Source organism: Crocodylus porosus, unplaced genomic scaffold (assembly GCF_001723895.1).
Source record: "Crocodylus porosus isolate Cpor-Errol unplaced genomic scaffold, CroPor_comp1, whole genome shotgun sequence".
Taxonomy (NCBI): domain Eukaryota; kingdom Metazoa; phylum Chordata; order Crocodylia; family Crocodylidae; genus Crocodylus; species Crocodylus porosus.
In genome coordinates, this window is record NW_017728912.1 from 25,489,024 (window position 1) to 25,511,466 (window position 22,443).

A 22,443-nucleotide genomic window follows, 5' to 3' on the forward strand; every position below is an offset into this window, starting at 1 on the left:
TGGAACAGTCTGCCAGTGGAGTTGGTTCAAGCACCTACATTGAACACCTTCAAGAGTAAATTGGATGCTTATCTTGCTGGGATCCTATGACCTCAGCAGGCTTCCTGCCCTTTGGGCAGGGGGCTGGACTCGATGATCTCCTGAGGTCCCTTCCAGCCCTAAAGTCTATGAAATCTATGAAATCTATCATGTAGCCTCATCCCCCTTCACCAATTGGTGTCAAGGGGTGGAGGCGACATGATGGACAGCCTTCACTGCCAATCGATAGTGAGGGGCAGGGCTACCGGGGCCTCTCAGCCAATCAGAGGCTGAGGGGAGGGAAGCAGCCACAATAAGACCTCAAAAATGGCAGGCGGCCCTGTGATCTGCCTGCAAAATCAGCCAGCTACCTTCTCAAGTTGGGCAGACCACTTACTCATGAGGATGACCTATAATTTTAAATCAAAACATTTATAGCAAAGAGAAAGTAATGTAAAATGATACAAAAAGTACCTTTATTAATACAACTTTGTGCCTGACATTTGACTTGCACAAACAACAAATGATTCAAGGTTGCATTCCTCACTACATATATATCTTGTGCATATATAAAACAATATTCTAGTCTTGGCTACATCATTAGAAATCCTGGATAACCATTGAAATAAGGGGAGCTCTACCACTTTACTCATGTGGGAATGATTACAAAATGTGGGCAATCATATTTTGTAATAAATTGCTGGCAGGTGCTAGAGTTGTTTGGTGTCCTTGTATTTGTTTTTAAAGATCTAGCTCCTGGAGCCAAGTGATTGCATGACAAATCTGCTTTCATTTACAAAAAAATAGTAAAGTTACAGCCCTTGTGTTGTTGGGGGAAACAACTGAAAACATGACTTAAATGCTTATGTGTCGGAAGGAGTTTTAGTAACTAATTGGTAGGAATCCATGGATTCAAACTGATATGGTAATGTCTGCTTGAGTCTTCAGAAAGCCTGTTACAGCTCTGATAGATGTGAGCTTCCCTTTTAATCTCCACAAGAGCTCTACATATCCTGGGCACATCCCCATGAGTGTGCACATGCAGGGCCCGCATTTCCCACAGGACAAAGAGCAGTAGCACATATTTATGCTGCTGCTGTTTGTCCCTGGGCATGCCCCTGCACACACACTCTGGCGCATGGCAAATAGACTAGGGTGGGGTAGAGGAGGCTGGGGCCAGCACCTGTGCTGACCCCAGCAGCCTTACCTGGGATCTTGGGAGCCTTCCAGGGTAGCAGCGGTACTGAGCCAGCTGCTTGGAGCCTGGCTGGAGCCTGAGTATGACTCTGGTTGGCCAAGCTCCAGTTTCCTGTGGCGCTCGCTGCTTCTGTATGTGCTGCACTGTTTTATTTCAGTTTTTTTTGACACTGGGATTTCATGGTGTCAGAAAAAACTCCTGCGCCGCAAACTAGCAGCACAGTAAACTGGAACATATGCACCACATTTCACAGTGCCTCAAATAGGTTTGAGGCATTGCAAACCACATGTGGGCACTTGTGGGGATGCACCCCCTGTGGCAAGAGAAATCGGCCTTTTTTACCCAGGCACTTTGGTATTCCAGTTTTTTGCTATGGAATTTGCCATTGTGCTTCAGCCAGGCCTTAGCCACTTGTTTAGTGGAGGTTCTGTCTCCCGTAGCTGGTGGGACCTACCTGGAGTTGCCTCTTTCTCCCAGGTTATCCCCATTAGGAGGAGTTAATGATATTACAGTCCTAGTTCCCTGCAGTGTTAAGTGAAGCCAGGTAGCAGCAGTTCAGGCAGTTACAGGGTCACCTCAATATGATACCCTGTAGACAGTAAGGAGGGATGGTCATTAAATAGGCTGCTCTACTGGGTTTCTTAGAAAATAAAGCAGTATTGAAGGCCCAAGAAAGCAGAGGTGCTGAAGTCAGCTACTGACTGCCTCTTTCCTTTGACATCTTGGAAGACTGGTCACTGGGACATCTCAGGAGCCAAGGGAGTGGGATCAGGGATACTAACACAGCACAGTAGGGTGGTAGGGGGAGGAAAGGGACCATTTCAGAAGTTGTTAGTTGAAAGTAATCACTGACAAAAGTGTAAGGGTATGAGTATTTATTATTAGAGCTGTGGGTATGAGGGGCTGGGAGGTGTGGGATAAGAATGGATTATGCCTTATGGCAATAGATTGAAGTACATTTGATGCTGTAATGCCAAAGGTGTTTGGTTTCCTGGCAGTCCAGAGTTCACAGTGACTTCCTGAGCATCCGTTTGGGGTGTTGTGGAGGGAACTTAAACTGTAACCCTTAATTAGTTTTGTCACTGGTGACAGGCAGATTTCCTGTCTTGGATGATCATTTTAACATGACTCATTTTTTATTTGCTGATCATGTTGCAACACTGATTATGCTTTAGGCACCTTGTGTAAGATACCTTTCTGTTATGACAATTATACTTGCTATTTATTTTGATTTAAATAAGGAGATCAAAGTACAGCTGCTTGGAGAGCTATTACTTTAAACACTTTTCTGTGTTTAATATCTCTTCCATAATGTCACTGAAGCTGATGGCTTCTTTATTTAAAAAAAAGGAAGTGGGGGAGTGCAGAATCCTGAGGCATCACATACTATAATCAGTTTTTTCTTCCTTTGTGACTATTAGCTAAGTGGTTATTCAAATTAATTGAGAGATACCTGAGTGTCCAGCCGGGAAACCACCAGCCCCCAAGGGTAGCTTTCAACGTGGCCTTGCAGGCAGCAGGTAGCCACATAGGGAGTTTGAATTTAATATGCACATGGTTGACAGGACTTGCTATGTGTCAGTCTCCTAGGGTAGCTCTATTCCAGGTCCAGCCAATCCCCCATTCCCTGCTATTCTAGCATTCTCCTAGCTTCCTCCTCCATGTTCTCCAAAAAGCCAGGCACAGCTCTGACTGCCAAAGATAGTCCAGTTTTGTACCCTACCCCCAACACCCCTTAAGGCAAGATGTGCCAATGTCATTAACTGAATGTTGTTACAGGCAAATATATAAATGTGCAGATGAGCTCGTTAAGTGCTTTGCAGAAAATGTCATGCACGAAGTGGCACAAAATTTGGCAGCTATGGCAAATGGCTGCATTTTGAAATGAACTTTGGGTTAGGGTGCTTAAAAAAATGTAACAATCATATTTTTAACAAGCCCATTGAAATATCACCAGATTTGGGAGCATACACCCGTGTCTGTGTGTGTGTATGAAGGCAAACATTGAAAAATAGCAGCCTGATGTATTATATTTTTCATCACAGTGGCTCATATTGCATAACTTTCCAATGACTACATATTCAAATCAATATAGATGAGTAGAGGTGCAGAGGAAGAAAAGGATCTTGGAGTCATTATTGATGCCAAAATGAACATGGGCTGACAGAGTGGGGACACAGGAAGGCTAACCGTACCTTGTCATGCATCCAAAGATGCATCTCAAGCAGGTCCAAGGAGGCGATCCTCCCCCTCTATGCAATGCTGGTCAGGCCGCAGCTGGAGTACTGCATCCAGTTCTGGGCGCCACACTTGACGAGGGATGTGGACAACATGGAGAGGGTCCAGAGGAGGGCCACTCGCATGATCGGGGGCAGCAGGGCAGGCCCTACGAGGACAGGCTACGGGACCTGAACCTGTTCAGCCTCCATAAGAGAAGGCTGAGGGGGGATCTAGTGGCTGTTTACAAACTAGTCAGAGGGGACCAGGAGGCAGTGGGGGAGTCCCTGTTCCCCTGAGCACTCCTAGGAGTGACTAGAAATAATGGTCACAATCTGGCAGAGGGTAGATTTAAGCTAGATATCAGGCAGCGCTACTTCACTGTCAGGGTGGCTAGGATCTGGAACCAACTTCCAAGCGAAGTGGTGCTGGCTCCTACCCTGGGGTCTTTAAGACAAGGCTTGACAATCACCTCGCTGGGGTCATTTGACCCCAGTACTCTTTCCTGGCATGGCAGGGAGTTGGAATTGATGATCTGCTCAAGTCCCTTCTGACCCTACTAACTATGAGACTATGATTACAGTTGTAAGGGCCAAAGCCAGAAGGGCTCCATACATCAGAACTTTCACTGTGGCTTCTGTAAATTCTCTCACCATTGCCTTAGCACTTCATAGGACTGCCAGCAGTGTTATCATTGGGTACCTGTTCCTGTGTTGTAGATCTGGACAAACTGTTTCCAGGAAATTATGCCAAAAGCAGATCTTTTTGTGTCAGAATTCCAGTTTTTGCTAAATTGTCATCAGGAAAGATGCATTCTGGGTGAATTTGTGGGCAAAACCACAAAGCTGTATAGCCACTTTCAGTAGACCCTGTTAGTCAGGGCACTCAACCAAGCTGGAGGAAATTCAGTTTCAATATTGCTGGGGCATTTTTCCACATCCCGGGTAAGTACCCCTCCATGGGATAAGAACTCTTCTAGGGTAGGCCTGTCTTTGCTTATGCAAAACTTTGAAAGGTTTTGAAAGGCAGGGGAAAGGGGGAGGGAGGGGGAAGGAGTGCAGAACTGAGATTTTGAAAAGATTCCCTGAGTGGAAAAAATGTGTTTCCTGTCTAGTGCTACTTACTAGTCAGGCCATTAGAGTAGCTGTATAATTATAACACAACAGGAGCTAGTTAAATATGCTAAAAAAAAAACCCAACAACTGCTTCTTCAGCATAGGTAAAGTCTGCAAGTACTTATGTACATCTCTAGTCTGGTCAGTGTTTCTAAAATGAGACTGTAATTTCTTTTTACTGTTCAATAAGACTTTGTGGCTGCAAGTAATAAGAGGGCCTGGCATCTAGCACACATCTGTCCTTCGTGCCAGGCATGGCTACATGCCTGGAAGTGCAGGGATGTGATTTTTCAAAAGCATTTAGCGTTAGCCTCACCCTGCTGCTGCTGAAGTCAGTGGGAGCAGAATTAGGACAATATCGAGTGCTTTCAACAATCCTCTTCCCCCGGTTCCAGTATTGGCATTAATTTTTGCTTTTATGAAATCAAACCAAAATGATAAAGTTCTTGTTTATGTGCCAGGATAAACCTCCTCTCTTCTCTCCAGTTCTCTAACACATTGCTGTTATTTTATGCCCAATGCAGATTTTGCTTTTAACGTTTATCTAAAATCTTTAAAACAAAGTCAGTCAAAATAAAGCACCCTGGGCTCCCAATAAAGCAATAGGAAGTTACATCAGAACTGTTTTATTCTAGATGTCTCTGTAGTTTGCAACATTGTTGATTTTAGGATTTTTTTCCTGAGATATGACATACTGAGTGGGTCTACATGTTCATTAATGCACCTTAAATACTGCACATTTAGTTCAGTACTTCCTTAATGAAGTAATAACTGAATGCCCAGTAACTACTGCACAGTAGCACTGGTGCATGGTTATTTTGTGACACTTGCTGTGTATTAGGTTAATAACATTGTGCAGTAGGCTATTAGCATGTTTTTTAGCTGCCACGCTACTGCACAGTGTTATTAACCTAATGTGCAGTAAGTGTCTCATGTAGGCGTGCCAACTGTGACACGTGATGAAGTTTTGAAGAAACAATTTAATGGCATTAACAGCTGTTAAGACTTGGTTTACTTATTGGTACATCCAATTGAAGTATGACAATTTAGTGGCTCGCATGGTGGAAAACTCCTCTTTCAGGGCCGTGAAAGTCTTAAGTTACTGTATTTATACTCTAGATTTATTATTTAGAACTGAAGACATTTCAGAGCGCAATACAGGTTAATACTAGGTTGTGCCCCTCAACCTAGATGGAAGTAAAATTGGACAGATTACCATAAAAAAGAACCATATTGTCTAAGGAATAAGGTCTGTAAAAGAATATTCCCACTTGGGATTCACTGGTAAACTTACCTTGAAGATAAGTGTCTGTACTTTCTTTACAGTGCAAAGCAGTCAGGTGACCCTTTTCTTCAACCGGCTCCATAAAACTGCTTTAAAAAACTGTTTAAGAGATCTTGAATTGAAGCAAAGTTGTTTGACTTGCCTGAGGATTCCGGGAAGTCTCACAGCATCAGGCAAAGTGACAGCTTTGAATTATGTTGTTTTATTAGTGGGTATTTACTTAATTCCCTCCAAATCCCAAGGTTTGCTGGGAGAGAGACTAACACACACATGCACTAGCGCAGATAGAGAGACCAACCAGAAAGAAGACATTATCAGGGAATTCTACACATTTCCTGTAGCTTTACATTGTTGGTCTCAGACGCCATGCTGGCCTGCAGTTCAAGGAGAGTTGTTAGGAAGTGCAGGATTAGTTCTTAACAACCTGCTTGCAAAATTCTGCAGGAACAGACTTGGTTTTCCTGTCCAGTTCCTGTACATTATTGGAAAGGACTCAGAGATCATCTGGTTTATATTTCTGGTTATAAGACACCATGACAATCTGCCACATTTGTTTTTTAAGTAAAATGCATGTCATTATCACAAATCAAGGCTTGGAGCAGCTCAGCTGCTCAAATTGATTCCATATTTAAAAGGTTTTTTCAAAAACAAAGGGAGAGGGCTATGGCTTTTGGGGTTTTTTGAGTTAGATATAATAGACTTCAGCCCCCTTTTCTGCGGGAAAATGCTTAAAGGCAAGGCAACTCTGGAGACTCCGAATAGGATCTGCTTTATTTGTAGCTTGTTCTTTCTCAAATCCCACAAATCTGCAGGCACATTCCCTATGCTAGAGTGATGTGCTAATGACGGCAGAGTTGATTAGCTAGGCATAATTTTTTTCGTTCTGCGGAATACAGACAACAGATTCTTTACCTGTGCTTATGCCTAGAGCCAACTGAATGTGTATAATATAGCAGATATAACTCTTTGGGGCAAACAAATCAACCAGCCCACTTTTCTTTAATTTATTTTGCATTGGTATCTAGAGATCCTGAAAGAGAGTTGGACTCCTTTACTGTAGGTCGAGGTAATGCATATGGTAAGAGATACTTCCTGCCTTAGGAAGTTTGCAATCCTGATAGACAAGACAAAGAAATGTTCAGCAGAAAACCAGATGTAAAGTGACAGGCCACAGGGAGTGTGGCAGTTCCAGGGGCACTGGCTGCATAATGTTCTATGCACTAGAACATACGTCTATTTATGCCCCAGGCTTCCATTCACTAATTATTATTTTTTATGATATTTTTGGTGCCTGATCTATGTGGATTAATTTCAGTCCCTCAGAAAGGTCCAGACACAGTTTTTGCATCACTTAATTCCCAACTCCTCCTTGACTTTGGAGATGAACCTTAAGCCTGAGATGAACCTTATGCCAATTTGCTGTCAAATATTGTGATTGGGGGACTCTAAAATTATAAGAGTTCTAGGAGGAGGATGCATGGGAGGTTGTTTTATTAGTTTTCTGAAGCTGGAGGATTCACTGGATCATGGCTACAACCTTTCTTCTACAGTCATGAGAGCTAGAAAATTCCTTTTTCTATTTCATTTTGTTTTTTGATATGAAACTTGATGCAGTCATGTGAAACAATGATCTGGGTGTTGGAGAAAATTCCCAAGGGATGGTAACAGTACTAAATGTTGCATTGGCCTTTTGCTGACCATTGGGTCAGCTGGGAATTCTGTTTTGAGTGAATGTAATTATAGCAATAGTTATTTCTTCTTTGTGTCTAAGGCAGTCATTCTGGCAGCAGCTTTTGGGGAATAATAGATTTGTTTGCTAAAGGCTCAGATTGGTAACTTCAATAGTGTCTCTGTCTTTTGTGTCTGCAACACTTTCTTTCTCTGCTTGTGATGTGCCCTCCTGCTGGTTAACACTGTCTCACTTTACTACACTTTGTGCCATATGTTAGTTCAATTCACCATATAGATTCATTTGCTGCTGTCACTTTCCTACGGTTCTTTTCACAGACTTGGTAGAACAGGCTTTTTTTTCAGGATATCCTTGTGCATATCTCACCCTCTTTTGATTTTTGCCTGTTAAAGATTGGCTGTCAAACGTTTGCCTTGAGATCTTTTGTGTTCTACAAGTACATGACATTTGGGATCCGAACAAACTGGGTTTGCTTGATAAATATGTTAGCCTGTGGTAAAGTATTTCATTTGACTAAATACCACCATTTAAAAGTGAGCTAAAGCATTCTGAAATGACTGAGCAATGTACAGCTTTTCAGGGTATGTTTGCTAAAGGGTCAGATAGGGAACTTCAGTAGGGTGTCTCTCTTTCGTGTCTGCAACACTTGCTTTTGCTTTCATCTTGTCATAGGAGAGTAGTGTTGTGGAGGTACACCATCCAGTGAGATCAGGGAGGGCTCAGACAAGTACAATACTTCACAACTCTTTGAATTTGTAGGTACAGTGTGCCTTCTGAACTAGCCTGGAATAGGGAATAGCTTGCATCCTGCTTTGTAGTAGCCATGTAGCCTGGCTGAGGGGAGGGAATGATGCCATGTCTTACCTCTTTTTCTGTTTTGGGAGCCCGTGTGTTGGCAGTAGTTTGAATTCCAGTGACCCTATACCTGGGAACACCAGGGACATAAAGTGTCTGACACGTGGGTCTGACACGTGCATCCAAGCAAAGGAAGATTTAAAATAGTGCCCCTGCCTTCAGGCTCTAGGATAGTGTTGGCAGTGGCAGCAATCCCTTGATTTGATGATGATTCCTACGGGGGCTCATTGGGCCTTGAGGGGACTTAAGAGTCCAATCCATGGGCCACAGATTCATTTGCATAATGATTTTTCTCCTTTTCCCTCTTCTCTTTCTTGTCTGCATCAAGGTCAAGTTGCTTTCCTTCGAAGCAGGCTGTTGCTTGGTTGAGGTTGCCATGCAATTAGAATCAATTAGCAGTCATCTTCTCCCAGATCTTGATGTTGGCATCCATTCTCTTGAGATAGATTTTTAGTGTGTCCTTACAGCATTTCCTCTGGCTGCTGCAAGATCTCAGGCTATGACTAAAGTGGGAGTAGAGCACTTGTTTCAGAAATCGAAAGTCAGGCATCGGTGTACAATGTCCAGTGATGCTGGTGCTTGAGTATCACCGGTTTAGTGCTGATAACATAGGTTTCAGCAAGGATGCTGGCATTTGTGTGGCGATCTTTGCATTTAATGTGGAGGATTTTCCAGAGGCATCTTTGGTAATAAAGCCCAATAGCATGGAAGAAATAAGAAAAGGTCCGTTCTGCCTACACATTCAGAATTCCAGGTAGGCAGCTCTGCTGGCTTTGTGCACCTTACTGTAGAAAATGGCTGCAGTGGGGTGAGAATTAAATCCAGGGGGTTCAGCTCAGTCCTTAGCCCAGTAGCAAAACCGTTACTCATCTGCAGTTGCAAGTCAAGTCATGCAGTGTTAAGATTTTTGGAAGAAAATCCAAGTATCAGTCAGCCTCAGTACAGTTGTCACATCTGTTTGACATTATTCTCTTGCTCTCCTTAGTTTTTTTTCCTTGGTGTTTCCTGGTAGCTTGTTGTCTCCTGATGCTTACCTTGAACATGAAAGTTCAGCTCATTACTACAAAGAGCTGGCATTAAACACTCCCAATGACAATTTTTGTTGCTGCTTTTGCTCTGAGTTTTAAGGTACAATTTTTAGCAGGGTTTCAGGTTTCAGCTCTTGTCTGCCACTTGCAGTGATTCACATCCTAACGTAGCTGCCTGTTAGAAGATGCACTCCATAGCATTCCAAGACTAATAGGTTTCTACTGCTGTTTCTCATCATAGTGCTCCACTTTCCCAACCCATGCTTGAGTGCCTGTGCCACCATAAGCTATAGAGCCTTTAACAGCCCATGCAGAAGACTTTTGCTTTTCTTGTTAAGTATAAAAATTAAATAAAAGAGGTGAACTTTGATGTGCTCTTACTAAATCTTTTCTGAACAGAAGCACATTATGTTCGTGCCTAGCACTGCCACCTTGCCTGTGGATGACTTATGGCACATTTGCTACCTCTAAAAATAGCTATTTCTTCAGCCGCTGTTTTTATTTAAAGACTATTTTCACACGCCAGTGGCTGTTAATCACCTAAGGAGGCATGTGTTCTAAAGTTAGGAAGACAGAAGCAGGTGTTCTTAACGGCTTAAAACTTTATTTGAATTCCTTTAACTGACTTAGAGTAAATTAGAGGAAATCCCACTCTTCTTATCTCTCCTTGTTTTTGTTCCCTCTTGATGCAGGAGGAGCTGCTGTTAACATGAACAACTTTGCCATGGTGCAGATAAGTACCCTTCTAAAACCTGTTGAATAAGAAACAGCAAGATAAAAATAAAGCAGAATAAAGTCAGATTTTATTGGAATTAAACCCCGGGGACCTGCGCAATTTTCAGTAAAGGCATTTATACTGCATTAAGAGACTTTAAAATTGAATGGCAGCAGAAAACTCATCAGATATTCTAAAACCCAAGTTACACCTGCAGCTGGGTGACCGTACATCCTGGTTTGTCAGGACAGTTCCAGATTTTGTAGGCTGGTCCCAGACGGTTGGTCAACATTTAAACAGAAGTCCTGAAATGGCAAGGGTGCAGGGCACAGTTTGGCACAGAGGCTGCCAGGCAGCTCTGCCTTTTGCTGGACTGCACCCATGCCCCTTCCCGCAAGCCTCTGCCTCTGCCTGTAGCAGAGCCACTGATTTGTGGGGCCAGGGGTTTCACTGTCTCAGATATCCTGGATTTCCTTATGGCTACCCTATGTATAAGGCACTGGTGAGTGTGGGTTGGACATTGCCCAGAGTCTGATCAACAGAGAACTCAATTACTGCAGCCCAAATTGGCTCTTTAGTTCAATAGCTATTTGATCCAGGTTCTGAATTTAATTTCCATGTGTGCCCCTAAGTGGCTATTTTCTAGCTTCGGATGTATAAGTGAGAGCATGTAGACTGAGCGTGCTCAGTTGGGGCACATACTGGCCAGGTACATATGTGCATAACTGATGTCAATTTTGGGAGGTGGCAGGTGGGCAACTTCTATTTTTTAGTCCCAGTAGCCAAATAGTTATGACACCGACTGAGAAAGATAAAGACTCAAGTTGTAGCCCCACATCACCTAGAGGGGTTTGAACCTGCAGCACATCTCAGTACAGTGATCTAACTGCCACACAACAGGCTAGACATTTGCAAGACCTTTCTTTACCGCTGCTTTTATAACAGGGCCATTGCTACTTGAATGTAATAGTCATTGGACAAAACAGATGGAGGCCACTGCTTCTGCCTCACTGAGAGTAAGGTTCCAGGCTAGGACTCAAGGCCTCCTGCTTTCCAGGGCCATTTCATTAAGCCATACACACTTTTGCTTGTTCTTGTCCTCATAGCCATACATATCACCCTTCCTAGGCTGCCAGGGACCTTGTGCTAGGTCTCCCAGAAATCCGTTGCAACAACCCTATGGCCTTTATAGATCCTGAACTTGTGATTCTGAGGGTGGTCAGCTTCCAGTTAAATGACCACTGAGTACTTCTCTGTCCCTCTTTTCTACAGTTCCAATAGGGCTTGTGTCAGTTGCCTATTTCATTGCTTTCTTGCCAGCTCACAGTGAATCCTATAGGTTCCATCACTACAAGTATTCTTCTCTCAGAATAGGAGTGCATTGCACCTCTGCTTGGTGATGGAGGCTGTATTCCGATATGAGGCTGTGCATGGTTGGGTGGGGCTATGGGTTGTGTCCTCATTTCTACAGTCATGTATGTTATTCTGTGATAGACTAGACTTCCACACAGTCTGTCCCCGTCATATCCAATGTTCCAGTTTGCTAGTCAGAATAGGGTTCATTTGTTGCAATATCTAGGATATAGGCAGCAACCTGCACCCCTATAATATCTAGGATATGTGTTTTAATAAGCATCTCTCAAGTATTTGCCAAAAGGACAGAACCTGTGGATGCACGACAAAGTCTGGTTAGCCCTGCCAACCGTGACCTTGCATTGTTGGCCCATGTTCATCTTGGAGTCAGTAATGACTCCAAGATCCCTTTCTGCCTCCATGCTCTCAAGAAGGGCATTTCCCATCTTATAAGTGTGCTGGTTACTACTGCCCAAGTGCAGCACCCTGCACTTGTCAGTATTGAAACGCATCCTGTTTTTGTTAGCCCACCTCTGTAATCTATCCAGGTCTTGCTGCAGTCTTTCCCACCCTACTAGCGTGCTCACCTCACCCCAAATTTTGGTATCATCAATGAATTTAAACAGGTTGCTTTTCGTCCAAATCACTGATAAAGAAATTGAACAACGCAGGCCCAAGGACCGAGTCCTGGGGGACTCCGCTGCCCACTTCCCCCCAGGTCGACTATGACCTGTCCCCCACCACCCTCTGAGTACGACCCTTCAGCCAATCTGCAATTATACTCCAATATAATTTACACCCAAATTGAGAACAGGCTGGTGAGCACTTGTCTGTGGATAGGTACTCTCAGTAGGCACTATAAAGTGTCTCACTACCATGTGACGAGGAGGAAGTAGCAGCCTGTTTGATTTGAGCTTATAGCTTCCCCTTGGATGGAAGTCAACAAACACCACCTACATTGGGAGAAACTGGCTGACTTTTCCCAAGGTGATTCTACGCTGGACTCAAGTGAGTTACACTGCTGTAATGGTTTACATCATCTGTCTGCAATGGTGTAAAGTCCAGTTACCCAAGTGTAAATGCGTCATCTGGCCAGACCTAAAGAAGAGGGCTTTAATTAAAAGTAGAAATTCTGAGCTTCCTGTTGGGAGCTGTAATCTTGCTGGAAAGTGACATCATGAGTGTTGCACTGCAGACCTACATTAACTTTCTGCCTGACTCAGAGAGGTACATAACTTTGAATAGTCCCTAACTGTGTGCCAGGTGCCTAACTTTGAATAATCCCTTTGAAGTGTGTAAGATTTTAAGTGTCTTGGTGAGTCAGGGCCTTGGACCAGAAATAAAGCTGGCTTGATAAGTGTTTAGAATAAGTTAATTGATTCCTAATATAGGAGGAGTTGCAAGCAGTGCCGCTTGTTAGCAAGATGGCATAGATAGCTGGAAAAGAGATTCAGATCTGGGCGTGGCTACTGTATTTTTGCAGGATACAGGAAGCTCCCACATGCTGCGCGAGGAGGAAAGCAAATGAATGCATCCTAGAACAGTACCTGCACCATAAACACTTCTGTGCACAATGATGCTTCTCTTCGGCCCCTCGTGGAGCAATGTACAGATTTACTGATTCTTTTCTATAGGCAATAAGTTGCAAAAAGTCATCTTTAAAACTACATGCACCCTTAAATGTCCCCAGGTGCACATGTGAAAAGGAGAAAAGTATTGCGAGGTTGCCAAGTGCAGCACTGGTGCCAGCTAGGAGTTTTTTTCAGAAAAAAACAGGCTGCACAATAAAGATACCCAAGTATCTTTACAATACAATATTATACTTAACTCAGTGGAGCCCAGAACCCCAAATGGTCTCCCTCAAGAAGCTTAACATACGTGTAGCCCTTCAGCCAGGTGCAGGATAGCAGTAACAAGAGCCAAATTCAATTTTAGGAGTTTGACACAAATTTTCTTCCTTGGCTTGATAAACTTGTTCTTTTGGATAACATGTTGGTACATCTGCATTATGAGGCTGTACCGTGTTCTTTTCAGTATAATACCTGCCCTTTTTTGTTTTTTGTTTTGTTTAACTCCACAAGGGGGTGCTATCTGGCCCTAGGCATATTCCAATAACTGTGAAAACAGGTGCAGTTTTATTTTCATTTAATGTGTCTTATTAAAATAGTATATAGATATTATGGGATGTTTGCATCAGGGGATATTTGCTGGTAACATGTTTATTCATGTAAACAAAACATTCTCTTCAAGTAGAGCTTGATATCTCAGTGTCATTAGCAAATTGCACCTTGTTGAAAATCTGTCAAAGAAAACTGACTTTTCTTGCGTTCGCTACTTTACACAAAATAGAAGCACGCTAAACTTGTGCCGTAATGATTTTCTGTCTTTCTTGATGAGACATAATGAGATAAATTCAAGCCCTTTTTGAAGGCTAATTACATCTTGTACACTCTAGACATCAGCTGCCCTTGTTATATGTTGTGCATTTTCTCTTTCATTTCCTCTTCCCTACTGTCTGCCGGGTGCAAGTGAACTGGGCTTAGCTTTGAAATACAAACTGAGGGTGGGGAGGAGCTCTCGGGGTTTTTCTATTTTCTCTGGACCTCTGTAGATATTGTACAGTAACACAATATATCGTTATTAATAGGGCAAGAATAACCAGGGCTGAATTTTGTGGAAAAAGTTGGCTATAATGAGATAAACCACAAGAACAGTTCTTGAGTACTTTGGAAACAAATCTGGGAATAAATTCAGACCTTACTGTATGCCTTGGCTACCTGCTATTGTTTTTTTTATAGATAGTGTATTGCCGTGTTTGTCAAAAGTGCTCAGCACCTGCTATTTGGAACTAATTAACTAGACCTCACATCCTACTTGCTTGAAATGATTATCAGCATAATCATCCAACTTAGTAGACACAGTCAGGGACCAAGGCTTCACCGTGCAAGGTTTGTCAGCGAGCAAAGTCTGTTAGTCACCCATGGTTTATTGGTCCAAGTCTATTCCCTTTCTGCACTATGGTAACGTGGTGAAACTAGATTTTTTTGGGTGCGTTTTAGTACAGTCACATAATCGGGGAGCTATTCTTTTTTTGGTGGGGATGGTAGGGGCAGAGGGCCCAGGGCCAGCCAGTTCTTTTTGATTATCAAGGTCATTTAGTAGAGAAGTGACAGATGTTTTCTGTAAAAGGCAAAGAGATCTTAGATGGAGAAAAATGCAAGAAGTGGGCCCAGAATAAAAGTTTTTTGGGTCTAAAACAGATTTTGGTGTGGTCTCAGTTCTTCCTGGCTGTAGTGACAAACTAGCTCGCCCACACAGCAGGGCTTACTTGCAGTAGCAGTAATTTTAATTTAGAAAGACTGGTTGTTTCCAAAAGAAATTTCCCTTTTTTCCTGTCAGATCAAGACTAGCTTTTTTTCATTGACAAGTGCTATAGTGGTCAGCCTGAAGAAGCCAATGTAAAAGAGGATATGATGTGAGAAGAGTTGCATCCTGGTAATCTTACACCTATGCAGAGAATAGAAATTGGTCAGCTGTGTACAGTCTCCATGTGTTGGCCTGGTTTCCTTTCCTTGGAGGAGAGGGGGAAACAAAACAAAACATTTTACCCATTGCGATGATAAGATTCTGTTCTCATATCCATATGACAAATCTTAGAGAATGAAACCTCTAAGCCAAACCTTAGCTTAGCACCTGGCTGGAAGAGCTCAATGTGTCTGAATATTAGATCCAAACCAAGGTACTCAGAGTCTGTGATTATGGCACTTTGAAGTTGGAAACAAGAAATTCCTGTATTCACTTCAAGCTCCCAGAGGAAGAAAAAAAATGACCCTTGTCCAGCATATGGGGGTGGGGGGAAAAGAACAAAAATAATAGCTCTCAGCTAAAGTCTGTAAGGTCCATCATACATATACATTACAGCTAAAGGGAATATATTATACAGAGAGCATGTCTAGTGCAGGGCATACCCAGAGCTATCTGTCTTCTCTGTAGCAGTTCAAAATTCATCACAGGTTTTCTGAAGACAACCCTGGGGAAATAGTCTTATTAGAATGTCTTAAAGCTGTCGGTAGAGATATCCCCTCCTTTACAGAACTATATTATTATTTTATTTGCTGAGACATTGATTTCTGGGTACAGGGCATCTTAAATGAAAACTGCAAAACATATTTCACCATTCTCCTAAGATTCCTCTAAGATTGAGTGAAAAAGCAATACTTTAATGTTTTCCAAAGCAGAGAGAGAAGCCAGAAGATCTGTTAACTCTAATACATTCACCAAGAAAAATAAATACCTGACAAAGGCAGCTGCTAGAAAAATCAATGGCCAAAGCATTTACATTCTCTTCTGCAAAAATACTTTAAACATATAGCAACTCTTAGCATGAAAATGTTCTTCCAGTGTTTTTCAGTAATTCAGGGCCAGATACCTTATGAGTGTTTGATTTCATCTCTTTAACTCTATGTTTTTAAAAAGGAAACGACAAGGGATTGATTTATGTTGAGAAAACTTAGTCTCTGCCTCCTCTCTTACAGTCTGCAGACCTGGGTTTTTCAAGGCTTCTCCCCACAGTCCATCTTGCAGCAAGTGTCCCCCACACAGCTACACACTGGAGGAAGCCTCTACCTCCTGCCTATGTGAAGAACACTATTTCAGAAGGGAATCAGACCCACCTACAATGGCCTGTACAAGTAAGCACAAGCGGTATCTTTTAAAAATATTTTTGACCAGTTGCTATATAAACAGTAGGCACAAGGATGAAAAGAAATGGAGCTTCCGTAGGCATTCAGCTTCATCCTGAACTCATTCGCACTAGTTTTACACCACTGCAGTTTCACTGACGTCTCCAAATCACTCCCACTTCATACCAGTGTATGGGAGAAGCATCTGCACTAGTAGGTATATACATAATGTAGCAGCTAAAACTGAATATGCAGCTTCTAGAACTGCCAATATACCATCTCTTAGCCAGCAACAGCCCTGTGTACATAACATTGCCAAGATCGTAGTGTGTTTGTGTGTGGTGTATGTGTGTGGGTGTGTGCATGGTGGTGTATGTGTGCATGCACATGTACATACAGCTACCAGTGCATTTCTCTATATAGACAGGTAAATATGCATATGGGTATTTAGATACAGATATAGACACAATATATATGGTGATACTTATTATTGAAGGTAACTCAATTTTTAGGACTCAGCAACCAGGGGAATGATGAGGGAGGGGTGTAGTGCTCTGAGCTACCTGCACTTAATCTGTATTGGCCAGGCAAACTGATTATCTGAAGCTGCAATGAAGAAACAGGCCCCAACCCCTGAAGTTAAATGGATCAAGAAGGTGAAGTTATTTTAAGGGGGAAATAGCAAGCACTGGGGGTGCTTTGGGAGTAGAGGAGAGGATTTTTGGAGTTAGAGTGGAGAAGAAAAGTGAAAGGAATAGTTTAACGTTGTCCCTTTCCTCTAAAATGCCTAGCTGCCCTCTTTTCCCTAGAATGGAAACATGGAAGTGTCCCTGGTCCACTTTCTGTTCTAAATATTGATGCCCTGAATGTGCAAAGGCTTAGGCCAGGATTACACTACAAAGTTGGTTGGTGTTGTTCTGCCAGCTAAGTACTGTGTAAAATTACCCACCTGTGGCTGAGAGCTTTAATAGCAAAGCCTCCAGTGAAGGTGCATCTACACTGACAGAAGAGAGATTTTACCAGCTAAGTTTGAATTGTTCATGGAGCCAGTGCAGTTACACTGATAGAAAATGCTGCCTGCTAGGGTTGGCTGTGTCTGTAGTAGGGGCTCTGCTGACAAAGCTATCCTGGTACAAGTATTATGTCAGAGCTTGGTACTGTCCTCACATCCATGCTTAACTTCACCCTTTGAGTAGTTCTGCTGAAGTCAATTTACTACAATATATAAGACTTTGTTGGCTTGGGACCTAGTTTGGGAACAACACAATATTCCAGATACAATATTGTACTAGAAGAGGCATAGAAAGGGATTGGGAGAAAACTGAGTTCCTGGGCAAAGGAGCACGTAGAAATTCTAGTAAATCATAAAGAGGAAAGGAAAGGAAAGGAAAGGAGGGACAGGGGTATCTAAAACATCTGGTTATAGGCAAAGAGGTGACTTCTCCTTTCCATTTCCTCAGATACTTTCTATCAGGAACTATTTTTCAAAAGAAAAAGGCAGACTCTCAGAACCCTCTGAAAACCAGTGTGTAATAGCAGCCTACTCATATCTACTCTGGTTATTTTGCTAGGACTTTCTTTGCTGGAAACAAAACAGGGAAGTGATTTAGGAGTCCAGGCATAGCTTCTAGCCTTAAATGAATGAACCGAAAGACATTTAGGGGAAGAGAAAATCTAAGATCTGAACGGGAGTAAAACAGTTCTGGGCCAGGACAATAATGATAGGTTCCTAGTGCTTTAGGCTAGTGAGGCCAGCAGCCAGGTTCTCCTTTCAAAGCAAAGGTTCTGAGCCAGCAGCCTCTTGTGCACAGAGAGTGTATCTACATGTGCATTTATGCTGACTTAAATTTACTGTGCGGTAAGTTGTTGTGTAGTAGTTGGGAATAGGCTGGCATCTACACATGCAGGCTTTAAAGTGCATTAATGCTGTGTGTGGACTGATTTGGGACTAAATCCTGAAAATGTCCTTCTCCTTTTCTGTGCATTAAGGCAGATCTACACATGTGTTACTGCACAATAACTAATTAGGTGGGTATCAGGTATCAAATTTACAGTCAAGTTGGTGCAAGTCATCATATATACTGTGACGTATAGGCATGCATGTGCAGGCACACTCCTATACTGCACTGTAATTTTGGTTACTGCGCAGTAAATGCACATGTGTAGACATGCTCAGAAAAAACATTCTTCTTTGCACCTATGCGCTCATAAGGGACAGCTTGCTCAGGTCAGCCAGTTGATATAAGGTCAAAATTAGGAACACTGAATATGTTGCTGTGTAGTCTGTAGAACAGAAACTGACTTCAGATGTGCTGCTGTTTAAAGTCCTGTCCCCGGGATTCCTAGATTCCTAGATTCCTAAATGTAGGGTCAGAAGGGACCTTGTAGATCTTCTAGTCTGATGCCCTGCCCTGGGCAGAAGAGAAAACTGGGCTCAAATGACCCCAGCCAGGTAAACATCAAGCCTCCTCTTAAAGACCCCCAGGGTAGGAGCCAGCACCACTTCCCTTGGAAGTTGGTTCCAGATTCCTAGCCACCCTGACTGTGAAGCAGTGCCTTCTATTGTCTAGTTTAAACCTACTGTCTAGCAACTTACGGCCATTATTCCTTGTTACTCCGGGAGGTGGTCGGGGGAATAAGGTCTCTCCCAAACCCCACTGTTCCCCCCTAGTAAGTTTATAGATGGCCACCAGGTCCCCCCTCAGCCTTCTGTTGTGGACGCTGAACAGATTCAGGTCCCATAACTTTCCCTCATAGGGGACCTTGCTGCCCCCTGATCATGCAAGTGGCCCTCCTTTGGACCCTCTCAATGCTGTCCACATCCCTCCTGAAGTGTGGTGTCCAGAACTGGACGCAGTACTCTAGCTGCAGCCTGACCAGTGTCACATGGAGGGGGAGGATCACCTCCTTGGCCCTGCTTGTGATGCATCTGTGGATGCAGGATGAGGTATGGTTAACCCTACTAACTGTTCATCTTGGAGTCAGTAGTGACTCCAAGATCTCATTCTGCCACCGTGCTTTTGAGAAGGGAGTTCCCCAGCTTATAGGTATGCTGCTGGTTCCTACTGGCAGCACCCTGCAGTTGTCAGCATTGAATCCCATCCTATTTTCATTTCCCTACCCCTGCAACCTGACCAGGTCCCACTGTAATCTGTCCTTCCCTTCTAGCATGCCCACCTTACCCCAAATCTTGGTGGTGTTTGCAAATTTAAACAGGGTGCTTTTCACCCTGTCGTCCAAGTTGCTAATAAAGAAATTGAACAGTGCGGGCCTAAGGACTGAGCCCTGGGGGACCCCACTGCCTACTTCCCTCCATGTTGAAAATGACCCATCCACCACCACTCTCTGAGTATAACCCCTCAGCCAATTTGCAATCCAGGCTTTTTTTCTAATCCAGCCCGGGTCCTCCCTCTTCCCACTTTTAAAGATGGGGACCACATTGGCCCTCTTCCAGTTGTCCGGCACCTGGCCAGAGTACCACGAGTGCTTGTAAAGCTGTGCCAGGGGCCCTATGATAACCCTTGCCAATTCCCTCAACATCCTGGGGTGGAGAGCATCTGGACCTGCTGATTTGAACACGTCCAGCCCCTCCAGAAGTTCTCTAACCCGGCCCTCCCTGACCCTAGGCCTGGCAGAGTTTTTCCTGTGTCCATCCTGAATCTCGGTAGGGGAGTCCCTGCACAAGAAAATGGAGGCAACAAAATTGTTAAAGAGCTCTGCTTTCTCCTCTGGTGCAACCACCAGATTGTCAAGCATATCCTGCAGGGGCCCCACATTACCTGGGGCCACCTTCATTCTCCCTATGTATTTAAAAAAGGACTTTTAGTTATCCTTGATGCTAAACCTAGTTCCATATCAGCCCTAGCTTTCCTAACAGCCCCCCTACAGACCCGAGTGGTGGAGGTATACTCTTCTTTGGTGATAGCCCCTCCCTTCCACTGGGTGTACGCCTCCTTTTTGGAAATCAGGCATTCACGAATGCCCTTGGTGAGTCAGGGGGGCTTTTGGGCACTATTGCCCCCTTTGCTTCTTGTTGGGATTGTCGCTCCTTGGGCTCTGAGTATTGTCTCCTTAAGAAACGACCACTCATCTTGGGCACCCAATTGCCCTACTCTCCAGGACCGTAGTGCCTCCTCCACTAATCTCCTCAGCTCATTGAAGTTGGCCCTCTTAAAGTTTAAGGCTACTGCCTTGCTGAAGGCCCTTGACACCCTTTGCAGGATGGTGAATTCCAGCAAGTGATGATCGTATCACCCAGGTGGTCGAGGACCTGGAGTCCCCTCACCAGGTCGTCGCCTGTGGCCAGGACCAGGTCCAGCAGGGTATTCCCCCTGGTGGGACTGTGAACCTCCTGGGCTAGATGGAGGTCCTGTATCTCAGCTAGGAACCTCCGTGAGCAGTCAGACCTGGCCGACTGCTCCTCCCAGTAGATGTCTGGGTAATTTAGATCACCCATGACAACTACATACCTTGCCTTAAGTGCCTCCGCAAGCTGACCCAAGAATTCACGGTCCAGCTCTTCCCCTTGGGATGGTAGAGCCACTTATAGACAGCATTGGCAGTAGGTGATGCTACATCAAAACTATAGATAGATGAAAGATCAGACCAAGAGTTCATGGTACTACATGGAAGAGCATTTAAAAATTAAGATGCTCAAGATATCTTTTTACTTTTAGGTTTTGATATTGAAAAGGGGGCTTAAGAGGTTATATGCCCAACCTTCACTGGAATTCACTGGGAGAGGGTTTTTTAATTCTGTTAGGCACCTTTCAGAGAATGACATTTACTTCTATTTCCCAGGCAGTTGTTTTTTTAATACAACTGTAATTTCATTAAAAGTAAAGTTAAAACAAGCCAGGATATTGGAGTATTTCTTAGGCAGATGGAAATCACAAAACCAACCATGTGCAGAAACAGCCAATCACTGACACATTTTTGTGGCTTGTTGCTCTTTTTCATATAGGAAAAACGTCCTGTGTTATGATTAGATGTGTTAAAGCCATCACACTTGTACTGTTCACATCTTCAGAAGCTAATGATACCAACGATATGCTAATATGCCAAGTTAATGTAGTTGATTTCAAATGACACATTAAAATTAGGTTTAAGGAATACACCTGTTATGCCCCTTTTGTGGGTTTTTTTTTTTATATTTTCTATTAAATAAATAGAATATATAGTGTATATTATATATACACTTCATATATATTTCTATTAAAAAATCCTTTGCACTCCCATTTTGCTATGTGCCATACCCCCACAAACAGTAAGGTAAACTGACAGACAGACCATCATAGAGAAGTTGGCAATACACAAAGGATCTTTTTTCAGCTTTCTTAGCTAGGTGACACTTAGATAGTCACCTAAGTCCAATTTTTGGCACCGACAAAGATGTCAGACTTCACTTCCACCTGTATAGGTACTCTTGCTTTAGGCTCCCTGGTGGTCAACAAGGTTCTGGGATGGAACTGAATCTCCTGAGTACATGTCCATATCAGTTACAAAGTTTTAGTTGGAATAAGACTATGATTAGCAACTTCTTCCTGGAGGAGGAGTGGCCCTCTTACCCCAACAGATTAGTGGTTGGGGCAGTGGCCCAGGAAATGGGGTATCTGGTTTCTAGGCCTCTTCACTGCATTTCATACTTCCCAGCAAAGGATCCTAAATACCATGTCATAGACTAAATAATGTCCAGAGTGGCTTCTGGCCTTCTTCTTCTTTAAGCTAGCTCTCTGGACAGCCAGGCGAAGGAGAGATGTAGAACCAAAAGAAAAACAAGCCGGAAAAAGCGGGGCTTACTGAGGTGCATGCTTCCTTGGCAGGAAGAAGGCCTGGGGTTTTCATCCCCGCTCCCCAGTGACTTTTCTGCACCTTGCATTTAATATCCATTAGATAAATTGGGATAAAGCAGCAGTGGGGTGGGTATTTGCCACCTTTGGAGGCAGAGGCTGGAACCAGAACCCAGCTCCCCCTTCTTTGCCCTTCTTTCTTTGGGAGAGTCCCTCTTAGTAAGCCATGCTTACTCTGGCTTGCTTTCTACCCATAGCCCTTCCTGGTTGTCCAGTGGGTCAGCTTCAGCAAGAGACTGGAAGGGCACTAGGAAACACCTAACCCATGGCATGGTGGTTATAGGACTTGCCTGGGAAGCAGGAGATGCATGTTTATAATCTTTGTGTGAACGGGGCCCAGAACCTGAGTATCTTGTTCCCTGAGGAAGTACCCTAAACATTATGCTGCAAAGGTAGAGGGCAGTTCACCCTCTACCTTCATATCTAAGCAATCCCATT

General features: G+C 43.5%; 1 protein-coding gene across 7 annotated transcripts in view; it reads left to right on the forward strand.

The window, feature by feature from the left end:
- Nucleotides 1–22,443, forward strand: part of EPHA5 (EPH receptor A5) — a 305,046-nt gene that overhangs the window by 134,127 nt on the left and 148,476 nt on the right. For 6 of the 7 annotated variants that reach the window (XM_019534208.1, XM_019534207.1, XM_019534206.1 and 3 more), the window contains exon 3: nt 16,010–16,165. The exons of the other annotated variant lie outside the window; for it this stretch is intronic. In XM_019534208.1, the coding sequence (XP_019389753.1) occupies nt 16,010–16,165 (156 nt within the window). The remainder of the gene's footprint in view (nt 1–16,009; nt 16,166–22,443) is intronic. 7 annotated transcript variants of the gene reach the window in all.